This window comes from Protopterus annectens, chromosome 3.part1 (assembly GCF_019279795.1).
Source record: "Protopterus annectens isolate FY-2018-M chromosome 3.part1, PAN1.0, whole genome shotgun sequence".
Classification (NCBI taxonomy): Eukaryota; Metazoa; Chordata; order Ceratodontiformes; family Protopteridae; genus Protopterus; species Protopterus annectens.
The window spans coordinates 1,229,227,923-1,229,250,866 of record NC_056732.1 but is presented as its reverse complement, the minus strand read 5'-3'; the positions used below and the strand labels follow the sequence as shown (position 1 = coordinate 1,229,250,866).

Below are 22,944 nucleotides of genomic sequence, written 5' to 3'. Positions count from 1 at the left end.
CCCAGGGATTACTCCCGTGTCACTATTAGACAGAGGCACAGTAAACTAAACCTTAAAAAGGGCACAGTGTACTCAAATCAAGGGGTGGCGTAAGCCATACAGAATCGGGCTAGGCTTATAATTGCCCCAGGGCAGATAGCCTAGTATGAACCTATGAATCTATGAACCTATGAACCTAGGATAACACCAAAGGCTGGTCACTATAGTTATAAATGATCAAGTGTTAAAAAGCATCTAGCAAATAAGATTTTTATATCAATTAAAGCAAGAATGTATATGCTTTAAGCATTTAGATAAGGTTACTAAAATATTGTTATATAAGTACCTTTGACTTCACATAAACATGGGTAGGTAATAGTTCTGGATGTCAGAGCAGATAACATATGGTTTTACTTACGGAACTTGGAAGAGTCTTAAGAAAGTTAATAAAATGAGTGTTGAGAGTATGAAGCCTGGCAGTTAATGCAGTGGATTGAAGCCTGGCAGTTAATGCAGTGGATTGAAGCCTGGCAGTTAATGCAGTGGATTGAAGCTTTTCAGTTAATGCAGTGGACTGAAACCATGAACCACTGGCAAGCTGTTTCTTGAAGTCCAGGGCTTGATTTCCATAGCCTGCATCTTCCTGCTGTGTGACTCAGTGAGCTAACTGACCAGGCAATGCACTGGGGTTTTGGCAGGCTGGGATAGTCTCTTAGGTGGTCTCCTTGGCTGCTTATTTGATGAGTACCTATGAACCTTTAGCTTCAAATAAATAGTAATTGTTGGTGACTCTGGATGACAGAGCGGGTGGCATATGACTTTGCTTATGGAACTTTAACTGTCTTGAGAAAGTTAATGATGTGAGTGTTGGGAGTTTGAGGTTTGTTGATTGGTGTGGTGGATTGAAGCTATGAGCTGTTGACAAGATATTAGTTGTAGTCTCTGGTATGACTCCCACAGCCTTCACCTGCCTATTTTGTGACTCTGAGCAGGATGCTTGGCTAGACAGTGCTCTGGGGCTTTTGGTTACCTGAGATAGTTTCCTCTGTGGTCTCTATGACTGCATACCTGGTAAGGATCTGTGTATTAAAGTTTTGAAGGTCTAGAGGCCATAAGTACTGTTTACTTTGACAAACCACGAATGAAGGAACACTACTCAGAAGCATGTGTTCCAATGTTTGCAGGGATCAAAGTCAAGTCTTGTTTGGTAGGATCAATAATTAAGTCAATGCACCACCAGAGGAATCAGTCAGGCTCTCTAGTTGCCTTTCCTGCTGTCTCCTGTTGACCTCCACCGCATCTGAGCATGTTTAGCCTTTTGGTCTTTGCCTTTGATATGCCTTAATCTTCTGTATCCGTGGTTAGTGATGTTGGTTTTCTGCTGGATGTTAGCTACTTTACCTCTTTGGTAGTTTAAAATGGGTTAATAGAATCTCTATCAAATTATCATGTAGTACACCTTTAGCATTTAGTCGCAGACCATAGTTTTGATGCCATTCGTTTGTCATTATTAGACCACTTTGTAGGATGTCAGTATTGTTTGGGCATTCAATGATTGCTCCCAGCTTACAGTCCTCAGTGAACTTGGTGAGCCAGAGGCCCCTAACACTGGCCTTCACTTCAGAGAAGTACATACCAAACAGGAGGGGTTCCAACACTGAGTTCTGTGGAACACCGATAGTAGCAGGTTTCTTATCGGATGTGAATTCAGCTATCCAGGCAACATGTGTCCAGTCAGGCAACCAGTTGGATATTCATCTAATGATGCAGGGGTTTATGCCTAACACAGTAAGTTTATTTATGATCCCAGAGTGAGGGATTGTGTCAAAAGCTTTGGCTAGGTCTATATAAGTGGCATGTACTATTTTTGAGCTCATCCATGTCCCTGGTAACGTTCTTGAAGAAATTCACCAGAGTGAGCATGCAAGACCTCCCTTTGACAAAGCCAAACCTGGTCTGGTCCAGTGTTTGGAGAGGTCCTATGCTGTTATTGATCAGGTCCATGATAATTATCTTCACAGCCTTGCAGATAAGACTCATCAAGCTTATGGGTCTGTGGTTCCCTGGGTCAGTTGATGAGCCCCTTGTGCATAGGAATAACAGTTGCAGTCCTGCATTAATCTGGGGCATACCCCTTCTGGAGGCTGTGGTTAAAGAGGTATTATACAACCCCCCATTAATATTCCAAAACATGCACGCTGATTGGTCAGCTTGCACGTTGTAAATCAGAGTCGCCTGGACTTTTTCTATTAGTATAACTCTTCTTTTCTTTTTACAGCAACGGAGAACGCAAGATCTCCATTGCGTTTTACAACCTGTCTCGCTATGTTAAACGAGTTTAACATAGCGAGACAGCTTTAAAAAAAGCAAGAGAGATTATCCGTTGCTTTTTTTAAAGCTGTCTCCCTATGTTAAACTCCGTTAACATAGCAAGACAGTTTGTAAAAAGCAACGGAGATCTTGCTTTCTCCATTGCTTTTGCCCACAGCACTGATGTACTGTGTAAGCATACGCATGCGCAGTACATCAGAAATGCCGCAGAATACCAGACAGCTGCGGAAGGGCAGCAAGGAGGCATTATACAATGCCATTATTTAAGAAAAGTAATTATTTTTTTCTTAAATAATGTCATTGTATAAGCAATAACCCACTTCTGGGTGTGGGTAATGCTGGATTTACCCGTGGTTGTCTTTGTTTGGCCACTCGGGCTTCACCCTCATGACCAAACCACACCAACCGTGGGTAAATCCAGCATTACATAAGACAGAGCCCCTCACTATCACTCTTCAAGAGGAACCTTGATGAGTGGATGGGTAACAGAAATTTCACACCGGGGATCACACCAACAGCACTACTAGATAGGGGCCAAGGGTACTAGCTGCTAGTACAAGGGTCTAGGGAACTACTAAAGGGGCGGTGAATACCACACAACATGGCTGGGCTAATATATGCCTTCAGGCAGATAGCTCAGTACCAACCTATGAACCTATGAACCTATTACCCACACCCAGGCATGTATTATTGCTATATTCTAGTGGCCCATATAGATTCTGTTTTAAGCTATTTAGGAAGCATCATGGAATGTTTTCGGGACCCATGGAGACTGTGTTTTTGGCATTATTACGTACATACTGTCCTGTTTTATACGTCTCTACATACTTGCTGTTACATTACCACTGTTGCTTTGAAGTTGATTAAAGTTAATTGTTTATTTGGTTGCTTTCCTCTTTGTTACTATTCTAAGCTTAAAGCAAAGTGAATAATGTGTATGTCCACCTCTGCCTTGTACCACTCAGTGCATACACCACATATTTCACTTCTCTGGGAAAAGTGCTGAATTAGAAACATTTTGTGACAAGTCTTGGTGACAGGAAATTACCTCACATCACAATGTCTGCATTTTTTATGCTTATTAGTGATTGTTTTCATACTGCCTGAAATTGACTATTACCCAGTTATTTCTTGTAACTTTGTTCATTAACAACCATTCATAAACCCCTTAGCAGCAAGAGAAATGAAAGAAAAGAAAATAGCCATGTATCAGCTTTTAAAAGAAGCCTGATCTTACCTTCTGATACTGTAACCGGAGTGATACAGAAAAACAGATGGGTAATCTGATCAGCTTTGGGTTGAACCCCTCTGAGCCGTCAGCAACAGCAACTGACTATTATGGGAGTGTAAGAAGCTAACACTGTGAGCCATACAAGAGGCATGAAGCTGCAGTTATTAATGATACTGGATCTCTAGCTATTATGGGAGCAAGACTGCAGTAGGCAAATATCATTTGTCTTCTGTGGTGTCTCTTAGGCAAATCTCTGGGTCATGTAAGGCATAACAGTGCAGTATTATGCAAAAGGGGCCACCTGAGGGAGTGGGCACTACTGGGCTAAATTAGTCCAAATGGCCTAAAGTCAGTCCTGTGCTAATGCCTGGCATAGTTCTGAGAGAAATGCATGCAATTATACCTCAAGAACTTATCTGTGGTATATATTATCTGATTACATATATCTGTTTGATAAGATTTCATAAGTGACTTGTTGCAGTCAATTCTTAATGTTTGTTCTTTTTAATTTCATGTTCCCAATTGTTAGATTTATTTAGCATGCCTCAAGGGATTCCCCTCATTTTTACAAATTTATCATTTTAAATCACAGGTACCCCCACAGTGGATGGGCACTTCATGGTCATGGTTATTGTGGCTTTGTACATGTACCTGTTTATTAGTTTGGAAGAACTTATTGTCTAGCATCTGGAACCTTGCTACATTTTAGCCTGCTTTGACATGAGTATTGTAAGGATAGCATTCAATTCTTAAACATGTGTGGCACTTAGAATGTATAGCAGTGTATCTGATAAGAGGCCATCTTCATCTTTTTTAGGTGGGAGAGAACCCTCTGCATATTGCAGTCCGACACTGTCATCTGCACTTGGTAGAAGAGATCCTGACTTACCTAGCCAATGAGAAGAATCATTCAGAAGCAGTGATGTGTGTTAACCAAGAGAATGAGGTGAGCAGGCAAGGAGGAGAAATGAACGTGTCTGTCTGGTACCATTAATTAAATAATCAATAGCAACTGAAAATAGTGTAGGAAAATATGCAGTTTATGGAAAGTGCCTTAAAACAAATATTTTAGGAAAAAGGTATATATGAAGTGTCAGTCAAGAAACATGAAGCGGTCAGGAATCTCTGTAAGACTTGCAAGTGACACTTTTATACTTCAGTGCAAACTAACTCCAAAATAAAGAACATGGTTAGCAATCTAAGTAGCACAAATGAATATTTAATCAATAACCAGTGATGTTGGTGTGGTATACTGAAGATTTACCCATGGTTGGTGTGGTTTAAACAGGAAGGTGAAGCCCGAGTCATTAAATAAAGCCAACCATTGGTAAATGTCCATATACCACAACCATGGAGTTGGTTATTGCTGTTATACAATGCCATTATTTTAGAAAAAAAATACTTACTTTTCTTAAATAATGTCTTTGTATTATGCCTCCATGCTGCCCTTCTGCATTTTTCTGGTATCCTGGGGCATTTTCTGATGTACTGCACATGCGTATGGGACTTGTGTTCCCACGCTTACGCAGTGCATCAATGTTGTGCAGAGGTAGCAACAGAGAAAGGAAGATCTCCATTACTTTTGTTTTTTTTTTTTTTTTTTTTGTTTTAATTGAAAATAAAAAAAGAAATCGGGAGACTTTTACGTTCGGCAGAGCTGGGACAGATAAAATAAAAGGATAATCGGGTAAGTTTCTTTAGTTTTGCAGAACATACCTGATTATCTTTTTATTTTTGTCTGCACCATCTTCCTCATTCATTTCGGGTCTTCCATTTTCTTTTTTTGTGCAAATAAAGAAAAGTAAAAAAAAATATATATATGAGATATATTAATGGGAAAAAGTCTGGGTGACTGGACCTTTTTCCGATAGTAGGTTTTTGGATTTGCAATGGGCACGCTAGTTGGGCTGGCCAATCAGCGTGTTCATTTTTGAATAGTAATGGCCCAGCCAGTCTCCAATTACTTGATGTTCATCGTGCATACAGATGCAGTCATAACAGATGGGTTTTCCTGCCGTCAGGCGGGTCCTCAGTTGGCCGAATTCCAAAGTCTAGGTCCGGCGTCAGTTGTCGTCGCTTCTTCCCTGACATCAGTGCGACAGGGGTATAAAAGAACCAGCCAACGCCATTTTCTCCAGTCTTTCTTGCAGCGCGGTGCCTGAAGCAGAAGCAGTTTGCAAGTGCCCATCGGCCAGCTCCTGAGATTACGAATATTTTTCAACCGAAGTCTTCTTGAAAGCTAAGTACCCCGTTGGGGAAACTTTTCTTGCCTCAGACCGATGTCAGACAAAATTAATAATTGTATTTCATGTGGGAAGCAAATACTGCATAAGGATTTTCATTCCCTCTGCATTCCTTGCTTAGGCCCAGACCACGACATCTCGGCCTGTCGTTTTTGTGCTACATTCAACAGACGCACTATTAAGCATCGGGCAGAGTTCGTCCAACACTATTTTGGCAAAAAATTTAATTACATTATGTCGTCGGATACTCCAACTCCGGTTTTGAGTAAAAGGTGCAAAGATAAGGACCGACATACGAGGTCCGCGACTTCTACCAACACCACGCCAAAGCCGACAACAGGTGGTCCGGTTCTCAGCGAGGCGCCTACACAGCCCCTGACTACCGATGACACTGCATTCGCGGTGTCTTCTGTGCCCGAGGTCACAGGCTCTTCGGCCCACGCCCCGACTACAGATACCGAAGCCACTCTTGGCGGTGTAACTCAGAGTTTAGACAGGCCTGCCACTTCTCAAGGTGTCTACAGGCCTTCCTCTTCTTTTTCCATCAAGGCTTTCACTAAGTCCAAAGCAGCCATGCATACCAAAAGACAAGCTCCACAGGGCCCCTCTCAAGGCCCCATGCCTAAAAAGCAGATGCTCAAAATGGCTGAGGATTTAATTACTCTTATCAGGGGTTCCCACCCCCCCCCCGGACAAAAGGCCCAGAGTGGAGGAAGAATCCCCTTCCTCGTACCAGGCCTCCATTATTTCAGAACATTCTGAAGACCAGGAACATTCTTACTCCCCTTCTGAAGATTCTGATGCAGAGGAGTCCATTCCCTCTGTCTCCCCCCCTGAGGATTACTCTTTTGGGGAAACCTTACATACCTTAAGGGAACACTTCCACTGGGAAGGCCAAGAGTACTCAGACTCCAAGAAAAGGCTTAGAGATTTCCTCTTGCTCCCTCAGCACAGGCCTCTGTCTATACCTCCTGTCTTAGACATACTAGATGATGTGTATTCGGAGGCCTGCCTTAACCCAGATTCTTTACCTCCAGCTCCAGTCAAGCCTGACAGGTATTACCGGGTTCCTGATTCACACCAATTCCTATACAAAAGCCATACGGCTGACCCAGAAACTATTTCACAGGGTCCCAAGGGAATTAAGGCCTCCACTGCTAAAAATCCATTACCTTCAGAGAGAGATTCCAGAGCTTTAGAAAGGTGGGGGAAAAAGGTATACACCTCGGCAACCTTAACCATGCGGGCATTAAACTGTCAGTTCCATATATTAAAGTACCAACAGTTTCTGTTATCACAGTTGAAAAGCAAAATATCACAGCCTGAACAGCCAGACTTGAAGGAGTTGCAGGATTTGTTACATAGTATAGAACAAGTGGGTAAACATACCTTGCAATGTGGTTTTGATGCTTTAGAGGCCTCATGTAGAGCTGCTATTACAGGATCAGTCATACGTAGATATGCTTGGCTCAAAGAGCAAACCTTACCAGATCATGTCAAAGCTAAATTACCAGATGCTCCTCTGCAAAAAGATATATTGTTTGGTGTTAAAGCTGAGGAGGTATTAAAGAAAATGGAGGAAAAGGCAAAATCAATGCAAACAGTGAAAGATTTCCTACAGGTACAACCTCCACGTTTCAGTAGAAATTGGCCTTCAAAAAATTGGTCCTTTCCAGCCACAGACAGACCCCAAAGAGGTAGATACAGGCACCCAAGGGGTAGAGGGCAATCTCAAGGATCGTTTAGAGGCAGACAATGGCAAGCACCTACTCAAAGAGGTGGTGAGGATAGTTCACAGCCATTCAGAAAGCAGAACCAATGACTTTCCCCTTTTGCATGCCAAGCAAGGCTCAAATGGCAGCACCTTTAGGCGGAAAACTGGCATTATTTTTGAAAAATTGTCATATTGTCACCAAAGACAAATGGATCCTGGACATTATAGACAGAGGCTACAGATTCCACTTTCACACCCTTCCAAAAATGAGAGGCATGCCAAACCTGCCACACAATCAAAAGGCAGAGGCACAAAAACAAATTTCAGATCTCATGGACATGAAAGCTATTCAAGAGGTACCTGCACAAGAACAGGGTCAAGGTTTTTATTCCAGACTATTCCTGGTACCAAGGAAGGGCAAAGATTGGAGACCTATTTTGGACCTATCCATCCTAAACACATTTTACTCGTGCCAAAATTCAAGATGCTCACATTGCAGCAGCTTCTTCCCATGCTGGGCAAGGAGTCTTGGCTGGTAACATTGGACCTCAAGGAGGCATACCTGCATGTCCCAATCAGACAAGATTGCAGAAGATACCTCAGATTTCTTGCAGGTTCAACACATTATCAATTCTCTGCATTGCCCTTTGGCTTATTTACTGCGCCCAGAGTGTTCATGAAATGCCTGGCATCAGTAATTGCCTACTGCGAACTTCAAGGGATACAAATATACCCATATTTGGACGACTGCCTTATCCAAGCGGACAGCAAGCACACACTTTTGAAACATCTGGTGTTTGTAATAATGTTGTTGAATTCTCTGGGGTACACAGTCAATCAAAAGAAATCAAGGCTAATACCCTCTCAAACAATAATTTTCCTGGGTGCCAGCTTGGATACCAACACCCAGATGGCCTACCTCACGCCAGAGAAACAAGGGCAACTAACTCAATACTTCAGAAAACTGGCAACTTTCACCAGGCTGACTGCAAGGAAAATCCTGCAGACTCCGGGATTCATGGCATCTTGCATCCTACTAATCCCATGTGCAAAGCTGCATATGAGGAAACTTCAATGGTACCTAAAAAACCTATGGTCTCAACATAGCCACAGTTTGGAAACAATAATACCACTGATTCCATGTCTTCAAAAGGAATTTCTGTGGTGGGCTCAAGCATGCCAAAGAAACACAGGTCTCCCATTCTGCAAGCCTCAAGCAAATCAAGTCATCACATTAGACGCCTCGGACTACGCCTGGGGGGGCGCACATGACAAATCGGTGCATTCAGGGCATATGGTCCCAAAAAGAAAAGCACCTACACATCAATCAAAAGGAAATGCTAGCAGTAGTAAATGCTATTATAGCTTTCAAAGACCTATTGCATCCAGGCCAGCTATTGATAAGGACAGACAACACCACAGTGATGTGATACATAAACAAACAGGGAGGAACCCATTCATACCCCCTATGCAGGCTAGCCATGTCTCTTTGGAACATGGCTCTGGAATTACAAATCGAACTTCAAGCACAGTACCTGCCAGGCAAGGACAACACACTGGCAGACAACCTAAGCAGAAATATGACAGAACCACACAAATGGAAGTTGCATCCTCAAGTTTTTACAAAGATAATTCAAGCATGGGGAAGGCCAGACATAGATCTCTTTGCCTCCCACAGAAATCACCAATTGGCAAAATTCTGCTCAAGGACCTTTCATCCACAGGCCTGGAAAGTGGACGCACTCTCTTTCATTTGGACAACAATGACAGTTTATGCCTTTCCACCTCTTCCTCTGCTGCCCAAAGTTCTATTAAAAACCAGAGCAGACAGACCAAAGATGATTCTCATTGCTCCAGACTGGCCAAGACAACACTGGTACCCACTCCTGAGGAGCCTGACACATTCCCCACCATGGATCCTGCCTCTAATGCCTCTTCTACTGACTCAGCACAACTTCAAAACTCTTCACAGTCAGCTGAAAGCACTCAACCTAGCCACATGGAAGATTCCTTAAAATCACAACAGACCCTACTCTCTAAGGAGGTGCAGGACGTCATCTTGGAGGCCAGAAGACCTTCTACTAGAAAAGCCTACTCCGCAAAATCGAAACGTTTTTGTGCCTGGAATGAGAAAAAGGGCCAGAATCCTGGAATACTGAATTTACCTCAAATATTACAGTACCTAGCTGAGTTGCTAAGCAGTGGACTTTCATTCACCTCCATCAAAATACATGCCTCAGCCATTTCTGCAGAATACAACACTGATCCTCCTTTATTCTCTCACCCCCTCTTAAGACAATTCATCAGAGGGCTAAGAATATAAAACCCCCAAGGAAACAACCAGTACCTGCTTGGGACCTCAATTTCATTCTAGAAAAACTGACCTTGCCTCCTTTTGAACCAGCTGCTTCAACAGAACTGCAATATTTGTCCTGGAAAACAGCCTTCCTGCTGGCTATCACCTCAGCTCACAGGGTTTCAGAACTAGAAGCCCTCATGGCTGTGCAGCCTTTCATCATTTTCCATCAGGACAGAGTTTCCTTATGGAACAATCCTTCCTTTATGCCAAAGGTAGTAACCAGGGTAGCCTTGAATCAGGCTATCCACAGCTACGTTATTATTTGGACAGAACAAAGCCTTTCAGAAAATCAGAGCAACTTTTTGTGTCCTATGCTACAGGAGCTCAAGGGAAGCCTATTTCCAAACAGACAATCTCAAAATGGATAGCCCACTGCATACGCTTTTGCTACTCTTTTCATGGTAAAACTGTACCTGCAGGAATCAGGTCTCACTCCACAAGGGCCACAGTTACCTCTTCAGCTTTCCTCAGGGGGGGTTCCTACCAAAGATATTTTGGAAGCTGCCACTTGGAGTTCAGTACATACTTTCTCCAAGCACTATCACCTACCATTATACTCCAAATCTAGAGCAGGCTTTGCCACTGCAGTCTTGCAGGGCATCCTAGCTCCTCCGAGCTCCACCTAGTGCCTACCACCCCTTTTTTAGCTTTGGGATTCTACCCATCTGTTATGACTGCAGCTGTATGCACGATGAACATAGTACAGTTTTGTACCTACCATAAATGTAGATGTTCGAGTGCTAATACAGCTGCAGTCCAGGTTTCCCTCCCTCCTTCCCCTCTTGGGACAGGCCTTATGGCTAACACCTCCTCATACAACCTGATTGGGTATTCTTTTATGGTGTATTTGCTTGCAACTACTGTTTTTTGATTATATTGCATTTCATTATTACATAAATTTATGTATTGCCTTCCTTCTGGGGGCACCTGACATCTGGGTCAAGAAAAACTGAAGAAAATGGCGTCGGCTGGTTCTTTTATACCCCTGTCGCACTGACATCAGGGAAGAAGTGACGACAACCGACGCCGGACCTAGACTTTGGAATTCGGCCGACCGAGGACCCGCCTGACGGCAGGAAAACCCATCTGTTATGACTGCAGCTGTATTAACACTCGAACATCTACATTTATGGTAGGTACAAAACTGTACTTTTCAGCAGCTGCAGCTCAGAATAGTCAGAAAACAGAGAAAATCATTGTAAACAGGGCATAAGCCATTGCAGAAAACATGTAATGACACATACATGCACACACACACACACACACACACACACACACACACACACACACACACACACACACACACACACACACATGGTATACACACCTGCAGGCAATTTAGAGGATTGCAAGTTCACCTAAAACATGCTTTGGGGATGCAACAGAAAGAAATCAGAGTACCCAGTGAAAACCCACATGAACAAAGGAAGCATGATTGGATTTCATACATAAGACAACCCAGATGTGAGCTGAACTGGAGTTCTCAGAAATAGCTACCTATTACTGTTAATGCCAGTCCCAGAAGAAAGGCTTATTAACTCTTTGTCAACCATATTCCATTGTTGCTACACCTGAAAGATACGAAAATGGGAAAAAAGCAGTATCCACAAGGAGTTTATAAAATTTAAGCACTTTTGTCTTACAAAGGAACTTAATCAGAATAAATCATCTATAAGAACCACAATGATTAAATATCCCCCAAATATAAAAAAAAACACATTAGATTTGCTATTTGTTTAGCCAGATTCCTAAAGACTTTAAAGCAGGAATTAAGGCCACATGATCATTTAGAAATAGCAAACCATCAGACTTTAAATGTATCAGCCAATACAGGTCATAATACAGCAAAACATTTTTGCAGTACTTGCCTTAGGACATTTTTCCACTTTCTCTAAAATAAAAAATAAAAACGTTCTAAAAATCTTTGCATACCATGTATTGTTATATAAAAAATTGCACTTTATTCATCTGCTTTTACTGTATTTGTGTTTCTTCCTACTTTATTACTTTATTTTGTTTTTGCTGCTTGTTCTTAAAAGTATTCAATTGTGTTTATTCTGCCACAGTTATTACTGCTTGTTAGTAGCCTGATTACATTGTAACTGTTATTCTAAGCCTTTGGTTGAAGCACTTGGGTTTCAGACCAGTTGTTTTACATTAAGAAGGTTTGTGGTCTGCACTGTTGTGGCAGGACAGGTAGCTTACATCCTTCTAAATTGGGAGTTGCTAATTGAAGGCTTAGTGTCTGTTATTCTAAATTGTATTAGTTCTGGTTTAAGCACTTGAGCGTTGGGCCAGTTTTTTTACATTGAGAAGGTGTGGTCTGCATTCTTGTGGGAGGCTGGATTCTGCCCTTCTGAGCTGGGAGTTTCTGGTTAAAGGCTTATTGTGCCTGCTTATTTGAACTGTTTCTTTCTGAAATTGGTACACCTTGTTTGCTGTAGCATAGACTAAATTCAGACCTGTTGAATCTAGCTTTGTATAACATGAGCACTAATCCAAACCATCTTTTTTTGGAGAAGGTCCCCCTGCACCCCAGTGGCAGGACTGAGCAGTTTGAACTTGTCAGATTGAAGACTGCTGGAACTAGGCTCAGTTTTTAGCTTTAGATTTTAGTGCTTAGAACTAGCCAGCTTTTTAGTTCTAGCACTAAAATCTGTTCTTTGAGCTCAGTACTTGTTCAGAACTCATTGTAAGCACTAAATAAGCTACAAATTACTACAGCACTCAACTTTCCTCACTTGTCTAGAGGAAAACAGTTTTTAGTACTTAATAAATAAGTACCTATCCAGGCATGTCTAAGGGTCAGCTCCTGGTGTTTTCTTCTGTCTACCTGATGAATCTGGGCATCTTGGGGCATTGCAGCAATTGCCTCATGTACACAGACAACCCTCTCCTCCTACCACCCAACACTACAACCTGTGAGAGATGCACTTAGATAGCCAAACTGGAAGCAAAGCTCTCTTCACCCAAGACTGGTCTAGACAGTCAAGAGAAGAAGGTAAACACTTTATTTATTTATTTTATTTTATTTTACATTTGTTGACCGGGCTAGTCTAGCTGGATATATGTCCATTTTCAGTAGAGGCCCGGGGAGAAAAGCTCCAGTATTTATTACAGGTTTATATAATCGTTAAACAATGATTATAGTAGCATGAAACAGGTAAAGCCATACATAGTAAAGTCATACATAGTAATTACAATAAATATAACATAAAGTTTGCTAAAAATGCTTTAAGGTGAGTAGGGAAAGGTATTAGTGTTATAGGGAGAGTAGAAATGAAAAGAGAAGAGAAAGAGAACAGAAACAGGGTTAGTCTGGGTTAGTACAAGAGCATAGCCAGTGATTATTGAAATACAGCTTTAGATTCTTTTTAAACAGTGGGAGAGATGTGAGAGATGTGATCTCAGTGGGTAGTTTATTCCATATTTTTCCAACAGCATTGTAGAACAGTGAATCACCTGCTACATTGTTAGTTTTAGTAGTACTGATCAAATGTTTGTTTGAAGAGCGTAGGTGTCTCAGGTTATTGTATGGTATAATGAGACTGGTAAGTATTGGGGTTTTGTTAGGTTGGTAAAGGGTCTTGTGCACTATAGTAAGCTGTTGGAGTTTGAGGTGGTTAGGGAGTTTGAGCCATCCTAGTTGTTTTAGGTTCAGGCAGTGATGGGCTCTGAAGGAGGATCCTGTAGCAAATCTAGCAATATTATTATAGGATGTTATTAGTTTATTGAGGTTATTTTTAGAGAGATTGGTAAATACAGGTGAGGCATAGAGTTGAGTAGAGATTAGGTGCATTCTAGCTATTGTGGTCCTAGCTAGTGGAGTGAGGAAGGGTTTGATTCTATATAGCGAACCTATTTTTTTGTTAACTAATTTTATTGTATTGTTGATGTGAGAATCAAAGTTGAGATTGTTGTCAATAGTTATTCCTAATAGCTTAGTGGTTAGCTCCGGAGAGATAAGAGTACCATTGTTGGAAGTGAGAGTGAAATGAATAGGGGTAGACTTTCGGCTTGGTGAGAAGAGTAGCAGTTTAGTTTTCTTAGGTTAAGGAGCAGGCAGCGTTGAGAGAACCATTGTTCAACAGTGTTAAAAGCTTTTTGGGTAATAGACTGGAGTTCGGTTTGAGAGGTGGCTGTACAGATTATTGTACAGTTGTCTGCATATTGAATGCAGGTAGTGTTTGGGATAGCTGTTTGAAGGTCATTAATAAAAATGGAAAATAGTAGGGGGCCTAGGATAGAGCCTTGAGGAACCCCTACAGATATAGGAAGGTGATCAGATAGAGAGTTTTTCCAGAGAACTGATTGTTGTCGGTTATCTAAGTAAGATGTGAACCAGGTTATGGAAGGAGGATCGAGTGAGAGAGAAGTAAGAATGTGCAGAAGAAGTTGGTGATTGACCATATTGAAAGCTTTAGATAAGTCAATGAAGAGTGCAGATGATAGTCTATTGTTATTGCGGTTATAGTTAATGGAGTTAGTGAAGGAGAGCAATGCAGTGGTGGTGCTGTGGGAAGGTCTGAATCCATGCTGACAGGAAGAAAGTACCACACTCATCACATAGTCCCTCAAAACCTACACCATCGAAACACACACACACAGAAACATGAAACACACACCTACATTCACGGAGGCTCTCAATAAAAATATGCTCAAGCAACAGAGACCTCCAAAGCAGAAATGCAGGATCCGCCACATAACGCACGCACTCAGGTCACTCCACAGCAACTACAAATATGACTCTGTCATTGTCCATGTTGGTGTGAATGACCTGAGATGTACCACTCTTGACTACATGAAAAGAGACGTGGACAAGCTCACCGATCTTGTCGCCCATGCAGGTGTGACCCTAGCCCTGAGTAGCATCCTGCTATCACCCAGAATGATACAACAGTACAAGGACAAAATTATTGACTTCAACAATTGGCTAAGCTTCTGGTGTCATTCTAAGGCGATCCAGTATCTGTCTGCCTGGGATGACATGATCAACCGACCATGATGCTTTGCCAGAGATAGCCTGCACCTTTCACCCTTGGGATTCTGGATACTGGCTAAGGTTATTGCCACCCCTTTAGTGTCTTTTTTAGGCAAGGTTCAAATGACAAATTCACCACCTTAACAGGTACAAGCAAGCAAAATCTGAGGGTAATGCTACTCAGTGCTAGAAGTCTAAACCTCAAAATGCATTTACTTGAGGCACTTCTTAAAATGGAGAACATTGACATCTGTGCAGTGACAGAGACCTGGTTCAAGGCTCCAGAGAGCACCCCTGAATTACCAGGCTATAATTCATACCACACCTTTCGGCCACCTAACCTGGACTGAAACACTAAAGGGGGAGGCGTGTCCATATTCATTAAGGATGTCCACACCTCCAGGCTAGTTAATCAGCATAATGCATCCGAGATTATCCAAGTGCAACTAACTCTGGGCAAGACTGCAATCCAAATTGTAACTTGCTACAGACCCCCAACCATGCCCCAGGATTCCCACTCCTCATTTCTTGATACACTGGAAAATATTAAGGTACAACCCAACACCCTAATAGTGGGTGATTTCAACTACCCCACCCATAACTGGGAAAACTACTCATGTACCAACTCTTTTGGTCAACGTTTTCTGGAATTCATAAATTCCAATGCCTTGGATCAACTTATCCACACCCCCACCAGGGGCAGCAATATCCTAGACCTAGTCATTACCAACATGAGTGACCGGTGTTCCACACCAGAGGTCAATTCCTCATTGGTCTGATCCGACCACAAGCTAATCACCCTAGACATCCACATCCCACCCCCACCCCCCCTTTAGGGAAACCACCATAAAAAAATTCTCCAAAGCCAACTTCATGCTTCTTAAGACAGAAGTGGCAAACTTCACGAAACCCATGCAGATGGACTATAGAGGTACGACTGCTGAATCCTATACAAATGCACTTTATAAGCACTTACACGAGTGCATGGATTGTGCTATCCCTAACAGAACCAAGATGCTATCCTCCAAAAAAAGGAAGCCAATCTGGTGGTCCCCTGCCATAAGCAAACTCTACAACAGAAGAAAGAAACTGTTGCAAAAAAGAGTAAAATCCCATGAATGGAGGAACTCCCTGGTCATCCTCAGTAAGAAGCTGAGATCCCTCATAAAATCCTCCAAAGCTAGTTACGAAAACAAAATCACCACTGATTCTAAAGACAACCACAAAGCATTCTATAGCTATATCAATAATCTCAATTGCAACACTCAGATCTGCTCTGAGTTACAGCACAATGGCACTAAATATACAGAACCAACTGATATTGCCAACATCCTGGCAGATAGGTTCAGTGCTAACTTTACCCCCCCCCCTAAAGGGCCCATCTCTATACCAGAAGAATGCAAAGTTCCTGTAATCATGGCTGCACAGGTAAAAACGACACTCTCCAAAGCCAAGAACACAGCATCCATGGGACCTGACAACATACTAGGCTGCATTCTACATGAACTGCAGAATGAACTGGCACCACACCTAAGCACCATGTTCAATCATAGCCTCACCTCAGGCTTTGTGCTCACTGAATGGCGCACAGTGATGGTTATCCCACTCCACAAAGGGGGAGCCACCACGGACCCTGGGAAGTACCACACCATTAGCCTAATGAGCCTGGTCTGCAAGACCATGGAATGTATCATCATGGATCTTATACACAAAGACATTGGTAATCTCCAAACTTTGGACCCCACCCAGTTTGGGTTTGTAAAAGGCAGATCATGTCTCCTAAACCTGATAGACTTCTTTGAAGCAGTCACCAAAGCCGTAGACAAGGGTAAGGTGGTTCACACAGCCTATCTAGATCTCACCAAGGCTTTTGACACCATCCCCCATTCTGGATTTGTAGATAAACTCACTAAACTAGGTGTAAATCCCTATGTCACAAGATGGGTTGCCAACTGTCTCACTCACAGAACCCACACTGTGAAAGTAGCAGACTCCAAATCCAACTTCAGACCAGTGACAAGTGGAGTACCACAGGTTTCAGTCCTAGGTCCTCTCCTGTTTGATATGTACTTTTCTGAAGTACAGGCTAACACAGAATGTCTTTGGCAAACAAAGTTCACAGATTACTGCAAACTAGGAGCAATAATCAAAACTTCTATTGATATGGACATCCTACAAAGGGGCCTCACAGAGACAGATGCCTGGTGTCCAAGCCATGGCCTCAAGCTCAGTGCCAAAAATTGCATTGTCATCCCCTTTGGTAGAAACTTTGTACCCATGAGCTACCACATACGTGGTAGTCTACTTAACACCAAAAGTGTGATAAGAGACCTTGGGGCACAGGTGGACAGTAGTCTCTCCTTTGATAATCACATCGCCACAGTAGTCAGAAAATCCTTCTATGTGGCACACCTCATCACAAATGGTTTCTCGTCCAGGAAAAAAGAGGTCATTGTTCCCCTCTACTCGTCACTCATTAGACCCATTATAGAGTACAATGCCCCTTTTGGTATGTACCTCAAAAGACATCTACAACAACTGGAAAGGCCACAGAAGTACCTCACAAAGAGGATTACTGGCCTCAAACAGACGCCCTATGCAGACCGTCTCAAAAAACTCCAGCTTTACTCTGTCACATATTTCCTACTTAGAGGAGATCTCTGCCTAATATACAAAGCTATGTCAAACCTAGAGCTGTTGGACATGCTCCTCTTAAAGAAATCCCAATCCCTCCAAGCTACACACTCTAGGGACCTAAATCTTGTCACTACAATAAACAGAACATGCTGGAGGGATAGATTCCTGTCCCAAAGACTTCCCATACTCTGGAACAAACTACCTATCTATAGCAAACAAAGCTCCTCATTATCACTCTTCAAGAAAAATCTTGATGATTGGATGGGAAATAGGAAATTCACCCCGGGGACCACCTCTGTGGCTTTGCTTGACAGGGGCACAGGAAAATAATTTTCTTGGGTGGCAAAAGCCAGAATACCTTTTTGGCTAGGCTTATATTGGCCCTAGGGCCAATAGCCAGAGTACCTACCTATGAACCTATGAACCTATTATTTAAACTCAGCAATAGATTATCTAATTTTTCCATGTTGTTTAAGTGTTTGGATAGGGATTTTTTTTCAAAAGATATGGTTTTACATAATTCATTTGACTCCAATAGGGTATGTTCTATAATAGAGAAAAATTGGAATTTATTTTTCAGCAACCAGACTGAATTAAATAGATTGGGACATTAACCTATAATTATTATAAATCTACCCATAATATTAAGAGTACTTTTGAGATAAGACCCATTAATGTAGTTAATAATGGTTTTATGTCAAAATGTGGTACTTGCTATTATTTCCATTTTATTTATAAGGCCCTAATATGATTATTCATGGTTATTCTAAGGTTAGTGCTTGTCAAGTGATATTGAATTGTAACACTTGAGGCATTGTGTATATTACCCTGTGTGCAACATGTCTAGCATTGTATATAAAAAAACTAAGAGAAAAATATATAATTATATAAAAGGATGCATGGACACTTAAACAGCATAGAAAAGTGAGATAATCCCTGAGATTCATTAACAGGAAGTACACATCACACACAAGATAACACTGTCATTTATGTTAGAGCATTGCTAATCAAATCCACACGAAATCAAGGCACATAACGTGATGAGCAGCTTTACCTCCAACCCACAGCACAGGCTCGTGGCCATGTTCATAGGTTCATAGGTTCATAGGTTCATACTAGGCTATCTGCCCGAGGGCATTTATAAGCCTAGCCCATAGTTTTGTGGCTTACGCCACCCCTTTAGTTTGGAGAAACTATGCCCATTATTTTGCTGTGCCTCTGTCGAGCAGTGACACTGAGGTAACCCCTGGGGTGTATCTGCGATCTCCCATCCATTGGTCAAGATTCCTCTTGAACAAGGCCAGCGAGGTGCTCTGCCTCACATAAACCGGGATTTTGTTCCACAGCATTGGGAGTCTTTGGGTGATGAATCTATCCCTCCAGCACGTCCTATTAATAACCGTGTCGAGGTTTAAGTCTCCCGCCCTTGTGGCTCTGAGGGATCTAGATTTTTTGAGATGAAGCATGTTAATCAAATCTGGGTTTGACATGGCCTTGTATGTCAGGCATAGGTCACCTCTGAGCAAGCGGTAAGCAACTGAATATAACTGGAGTTCTTTCAGTCGGGCAGCATAAGACAGATTTTGAGACCCTTTATCCTTTTGGTGAGGAACTTTGTGGCCTCTCCAGCTGCTGCAAGTGTCGGGTCAGATACATTCGAATGGGGCATTGTACTCGATCATTGGTCTGATAAGTGATGAGTATAGGGAGACTATGACTTCCTTGATCTAGATGTGAATCCCTTCATGATAAGGTGGGCAATGTAGAAGGTCTTCCTAACTACTTTAGCAATATGAGTGTCGAATGAAAGGCTACTGTCAACCTGGGTTCCCAGGTCCCTAATAACTTCTTCTGTGTTCAGGGGATTGCCACCTATATGGTAGCTAGGGGTAACTTTATTTTTCCCGAAGGGTATGACTATGCATTTCTTGGCATTTAACTTTAGGCCATGGCTCTGGCACCAGTTATCTGTTTCTGTGAGACCCTTCTGAAGGATATCTGTGTCGGATGTGTTTTCAACGACGGCGCCCAGTTTGCAGTCATCTGCAAACTTTGTCAGCCATAACCCTCCTGTGTTTGCTTGTACTTCAGAAAAGTAGATGCCAAACAAGAGTGGGCCCAGGACTGAGCCCTGTGGGACACCACTTGTGACAGGCTTTGAGTCTGACATGGCGCCAGCAACTCTGACCCTGTGGGTTCTGTCACTCAGCCAGTTTGCAACCCATCTTGTAATGTATGGGTTTACATTTAAGTTGATGAGTTTTTCAATGATACCCGAGTGAGGTATTGTATCAAAAGCCTTCGCCAGGTCTAGGTAGGCTGTATGGACTGCCTTTCCCTCGTCAATGGCCTTGGTGACTGTTTCGAAAAAGTCAACCAAGTTTAGAAGGCATGATCTGCCTTTAACAAAGCCAAACTGGGTTGGATCCAAAGTCTGCAAGTTCCCTATGTCTTTATTTATGAGATCCATTATGATCCTCTCCATGGCTTTGCAGATAAGGCTTGTCAAGCTAATGGGACGGTAATTTCCAGGGTCGATGGAGGCACCGCCTTTGTGGAGTGGGACCACAGTCGCTGTGCGCCACTCCCTGGGTACGTATCCGGAGGTGAGACTAAGATTAAACAGCTGTCCTAACTGTGGGTTTAATTCCTCGTTGAGTTCATGGAGCACACAGCCGGGGACACCATCAGGTCCCATGGATGCTGTGTTCTTTGCCTTGGAGAGAGCAATTCTCACCTGGGCGTTAGAGATGTTTGGGGGCTACAATCATTTGGTATAGATATCTCTCCTTTAGGGGAGGGGAGAAGTTTGCACTGAACCTTTCAGCCAGTATGTTGGCAATGTCTGTAGGATCAGTAATCTTCACATCATTTTGAACTAATTCTGAGCATATCTGGGAGTTTCCTCCTAGGTTTCTGACATAGCTAAAGAATGCCTTATGGTTGTCTTTAGAGTCCTTAGATATTTTTTCTCAAAATTAGCTTTGGATGATTTTATGAGAGCTCTTAGCTTTTACTTATAGTGATCAGCGGTGTCTTACCTTTTAAGGATTTTGCTCTATCTTGTAGTAGCTTTCTCCTTTTGTTGTAGAGTTTGTTTATGGCTGGGGTCCACCAGACTGGACGCTTGCCTTTGGTACAAAGAGTCTTTGTTTTGCTTGGGATTGCCTGATCCATGCAGCCCTGCAGGTGCTGGTAGAAGGCATTTGTAAGTGATTCAGCGGTTTGAGTAATGTTAACCGCCGGCTCAGGGGCCTTAAAGGAGACCACACTAGTCTTTAGAAGTGTGAAGTCGGCTTTAGAAGTTCTTTACTGTGGTCTTTTTCATTTCGGTGGGGCGGATGCGGACCTCCAGTGAGATTAGTTTGTGATCAGATCTCACCAGTGAGGGGTATGCTTCCAGCGTTGAACATTGTGCTCCCATGTTCGTGATGATGAGATCAAGTATGTTTTCTCCTCTTGTGGGGATGGTGACTAGTTGTTCCATGGCATTTGAGTTTATGAATTCCAGGAACTTTTGGGCTAGAGTGTTTGGGCTTGAGTAGTGTTCCCAGTCTATATTAGGGTAGTTGAAGTCACCTAGTATGATGGTGTTCGGAGATACATTTATCCCCTCCAGTGTTTTCAGGAAGGCCATATGAGGTTCCTGAGTTTGCGAGGGTGGCCTGTAACATGCTACAAATTGAAGAGCAGTCTTGCCTATGGTTAATTGCACCTGGATGGTTTCCGATGCATCGTGCGATGCCACCAATCTTGAGGTGTGGGTGTCCTTGATGAATATGGATACCCCTCCTCCTTTCTTGGTATTGTCCAGGTTTTGGGGCCGGAACGCATGATATGAGGTAAAACCTGATAGTGCTGGTGTGCTCTCAGGAGCCTTGAACCAGGTTTCTGTCACAGCACAGACATTGATGTTCTCCATACTGAGAAGGGCCTCGAGTGCATGCATCTTGAGGTTGAGACTTCTGGCATTGAGCAGCATTACCCTTAGTTTTTTCTTTGTTTTGTTCTAGGGTGGTAGGTTTAGAATTTGAGCCTTGCCTAAAAAGGCACTATGGGGTGGCAAGAGCCTTTTCCAAAATCCGAATCCCAGGGTGACAAGTGCAAGCCGCCCTTAAGCAGCGTGGCTTGTCCAGCATGTCATCCCAGGCAGACAGACATTGGATCCCCTTTGAATGACACCAGAGTTTAAGCCAATTGTTAAAGCTGATCATCTTATCTCTGTATTGTGGCATCATTCTTGGTGAAGGTAGGATACTGCTCAAGGTCAGGGTCATACCTGCTTGGGCTACATAATCAGAGAGCTCCTCTATGTCTCTTTTCATGTAGTCTCAGGTCGTTAACACCAGCGTGGACAATGATTGAGTCGTACTTGTACCTGCTGTTGAGAGACCTGAGTGCATGCGTTATGTGGCGGATTCTAGCACCCAACAGACAGCTTACTGTGACCTTCTCCTTACTCAGTCTGGTGAGCGGGACGTCAGTGTGTCTGACTATGGAGTCACCAATGACTAGTGTGTCTGGCATTGTGTTTGGCCTTTAGGGCTGTGACTGCTTGACACTCTGACTGTGTGGTCTATGTGTTGCAGGTGTTGTGTTCTGAGGTGGTAGTTGTTTGGGTGTCTGCTTTGGTGGCCTCTGCTGTTTTGGTAGATTTTTGATCAGAGCCTCCGAGTATGTCTTTGTGTGTTTATGTGTATGATTTGAGGTTGTGATGGTATTATGTGAGACTGGGTCTATAGTGTGTGTGGTTACCTTCTCCTCCTGTCTGGTCATGCCAGTCCTATGTTGAGAGAGCTCAGCCTCCAGTTTGGCCGTTTAGTTGCATCTCTCGCATGTATTTGTGTTTTGTGGGAGGAGGAGAGGGTTGTCTGTGTACATGAGGCAATTGTAACATTGCCTCAATATTCCCAGGTTCACCAGCTGAGCAGGAGAGGACATTAGCAACTGATCCCTCGACATGCTAGAAGGAATAGACAGAAAAACTTAAGAAAAGGTTCTGGGGGATGTGGGTGACCGAGAAATGGGGTTTGCTTTTTTGGGGTCCTTTGTATAAAAAGAATGCTGTATCGAGGTGATAAGTACTGTAGGAGCAAGTGCTTCGCTATACAGATAGAGAATAGTCTACTTGGGAGTCAAGTAGAGATAATTTATAGTTGTAGGATACACTAAATAGGACAGTAGTATACTTTGAGGAAGGTAGTTTTAAGGGAAAATTTGAAGAGTGGACTTTAGGTAGCCCTAATAGTTTAAATCTGATTAACCGGCGCTGCCCTAGTGTGCAACGGTAGCAGCTCCGCTAAATCGCTAAAGGCTAACGCTGCTTTATAGCAGGGGGCTGGAAAAAACAGGAAATGACCCAAAATGGCCGACGAATTACTAGTTGCTGCTTCTAACCACTCCTCTGAGGACAAACAAGCAGCTCAGTACTCCCCACTCCCACTGGTGAGTAAAGAAACTACCTCTGGC

General features: G+C 42.8%; 1 protein-coding gene across 1 annotated transcript in view; it reads left to right on the top strand.

Moving 5' to 3' along the window:
- The window catches only part of LOC122797762 (serine/threonine-protein phosphatase 6 regulatory ankyrin repeat subunit A-like), a 2,341,865-nt gene that overhangs the window by 1,047,920 nt on the left and 1,271,001 nt on the right, over nucleotides 1-22,944 (top strand). Inside the window, exon 13 of the mRNA XM_044066284.1 lies at nucleotides 4,359-4,487. Coding sequence (XP_043922219.1) covers nucleotides 4,359-4,487 — 129 coding nt within the window. The remainder of the gene's footprint in view (nucleotides 1-4,358; nucleotides 4,488-22,944) is intronic.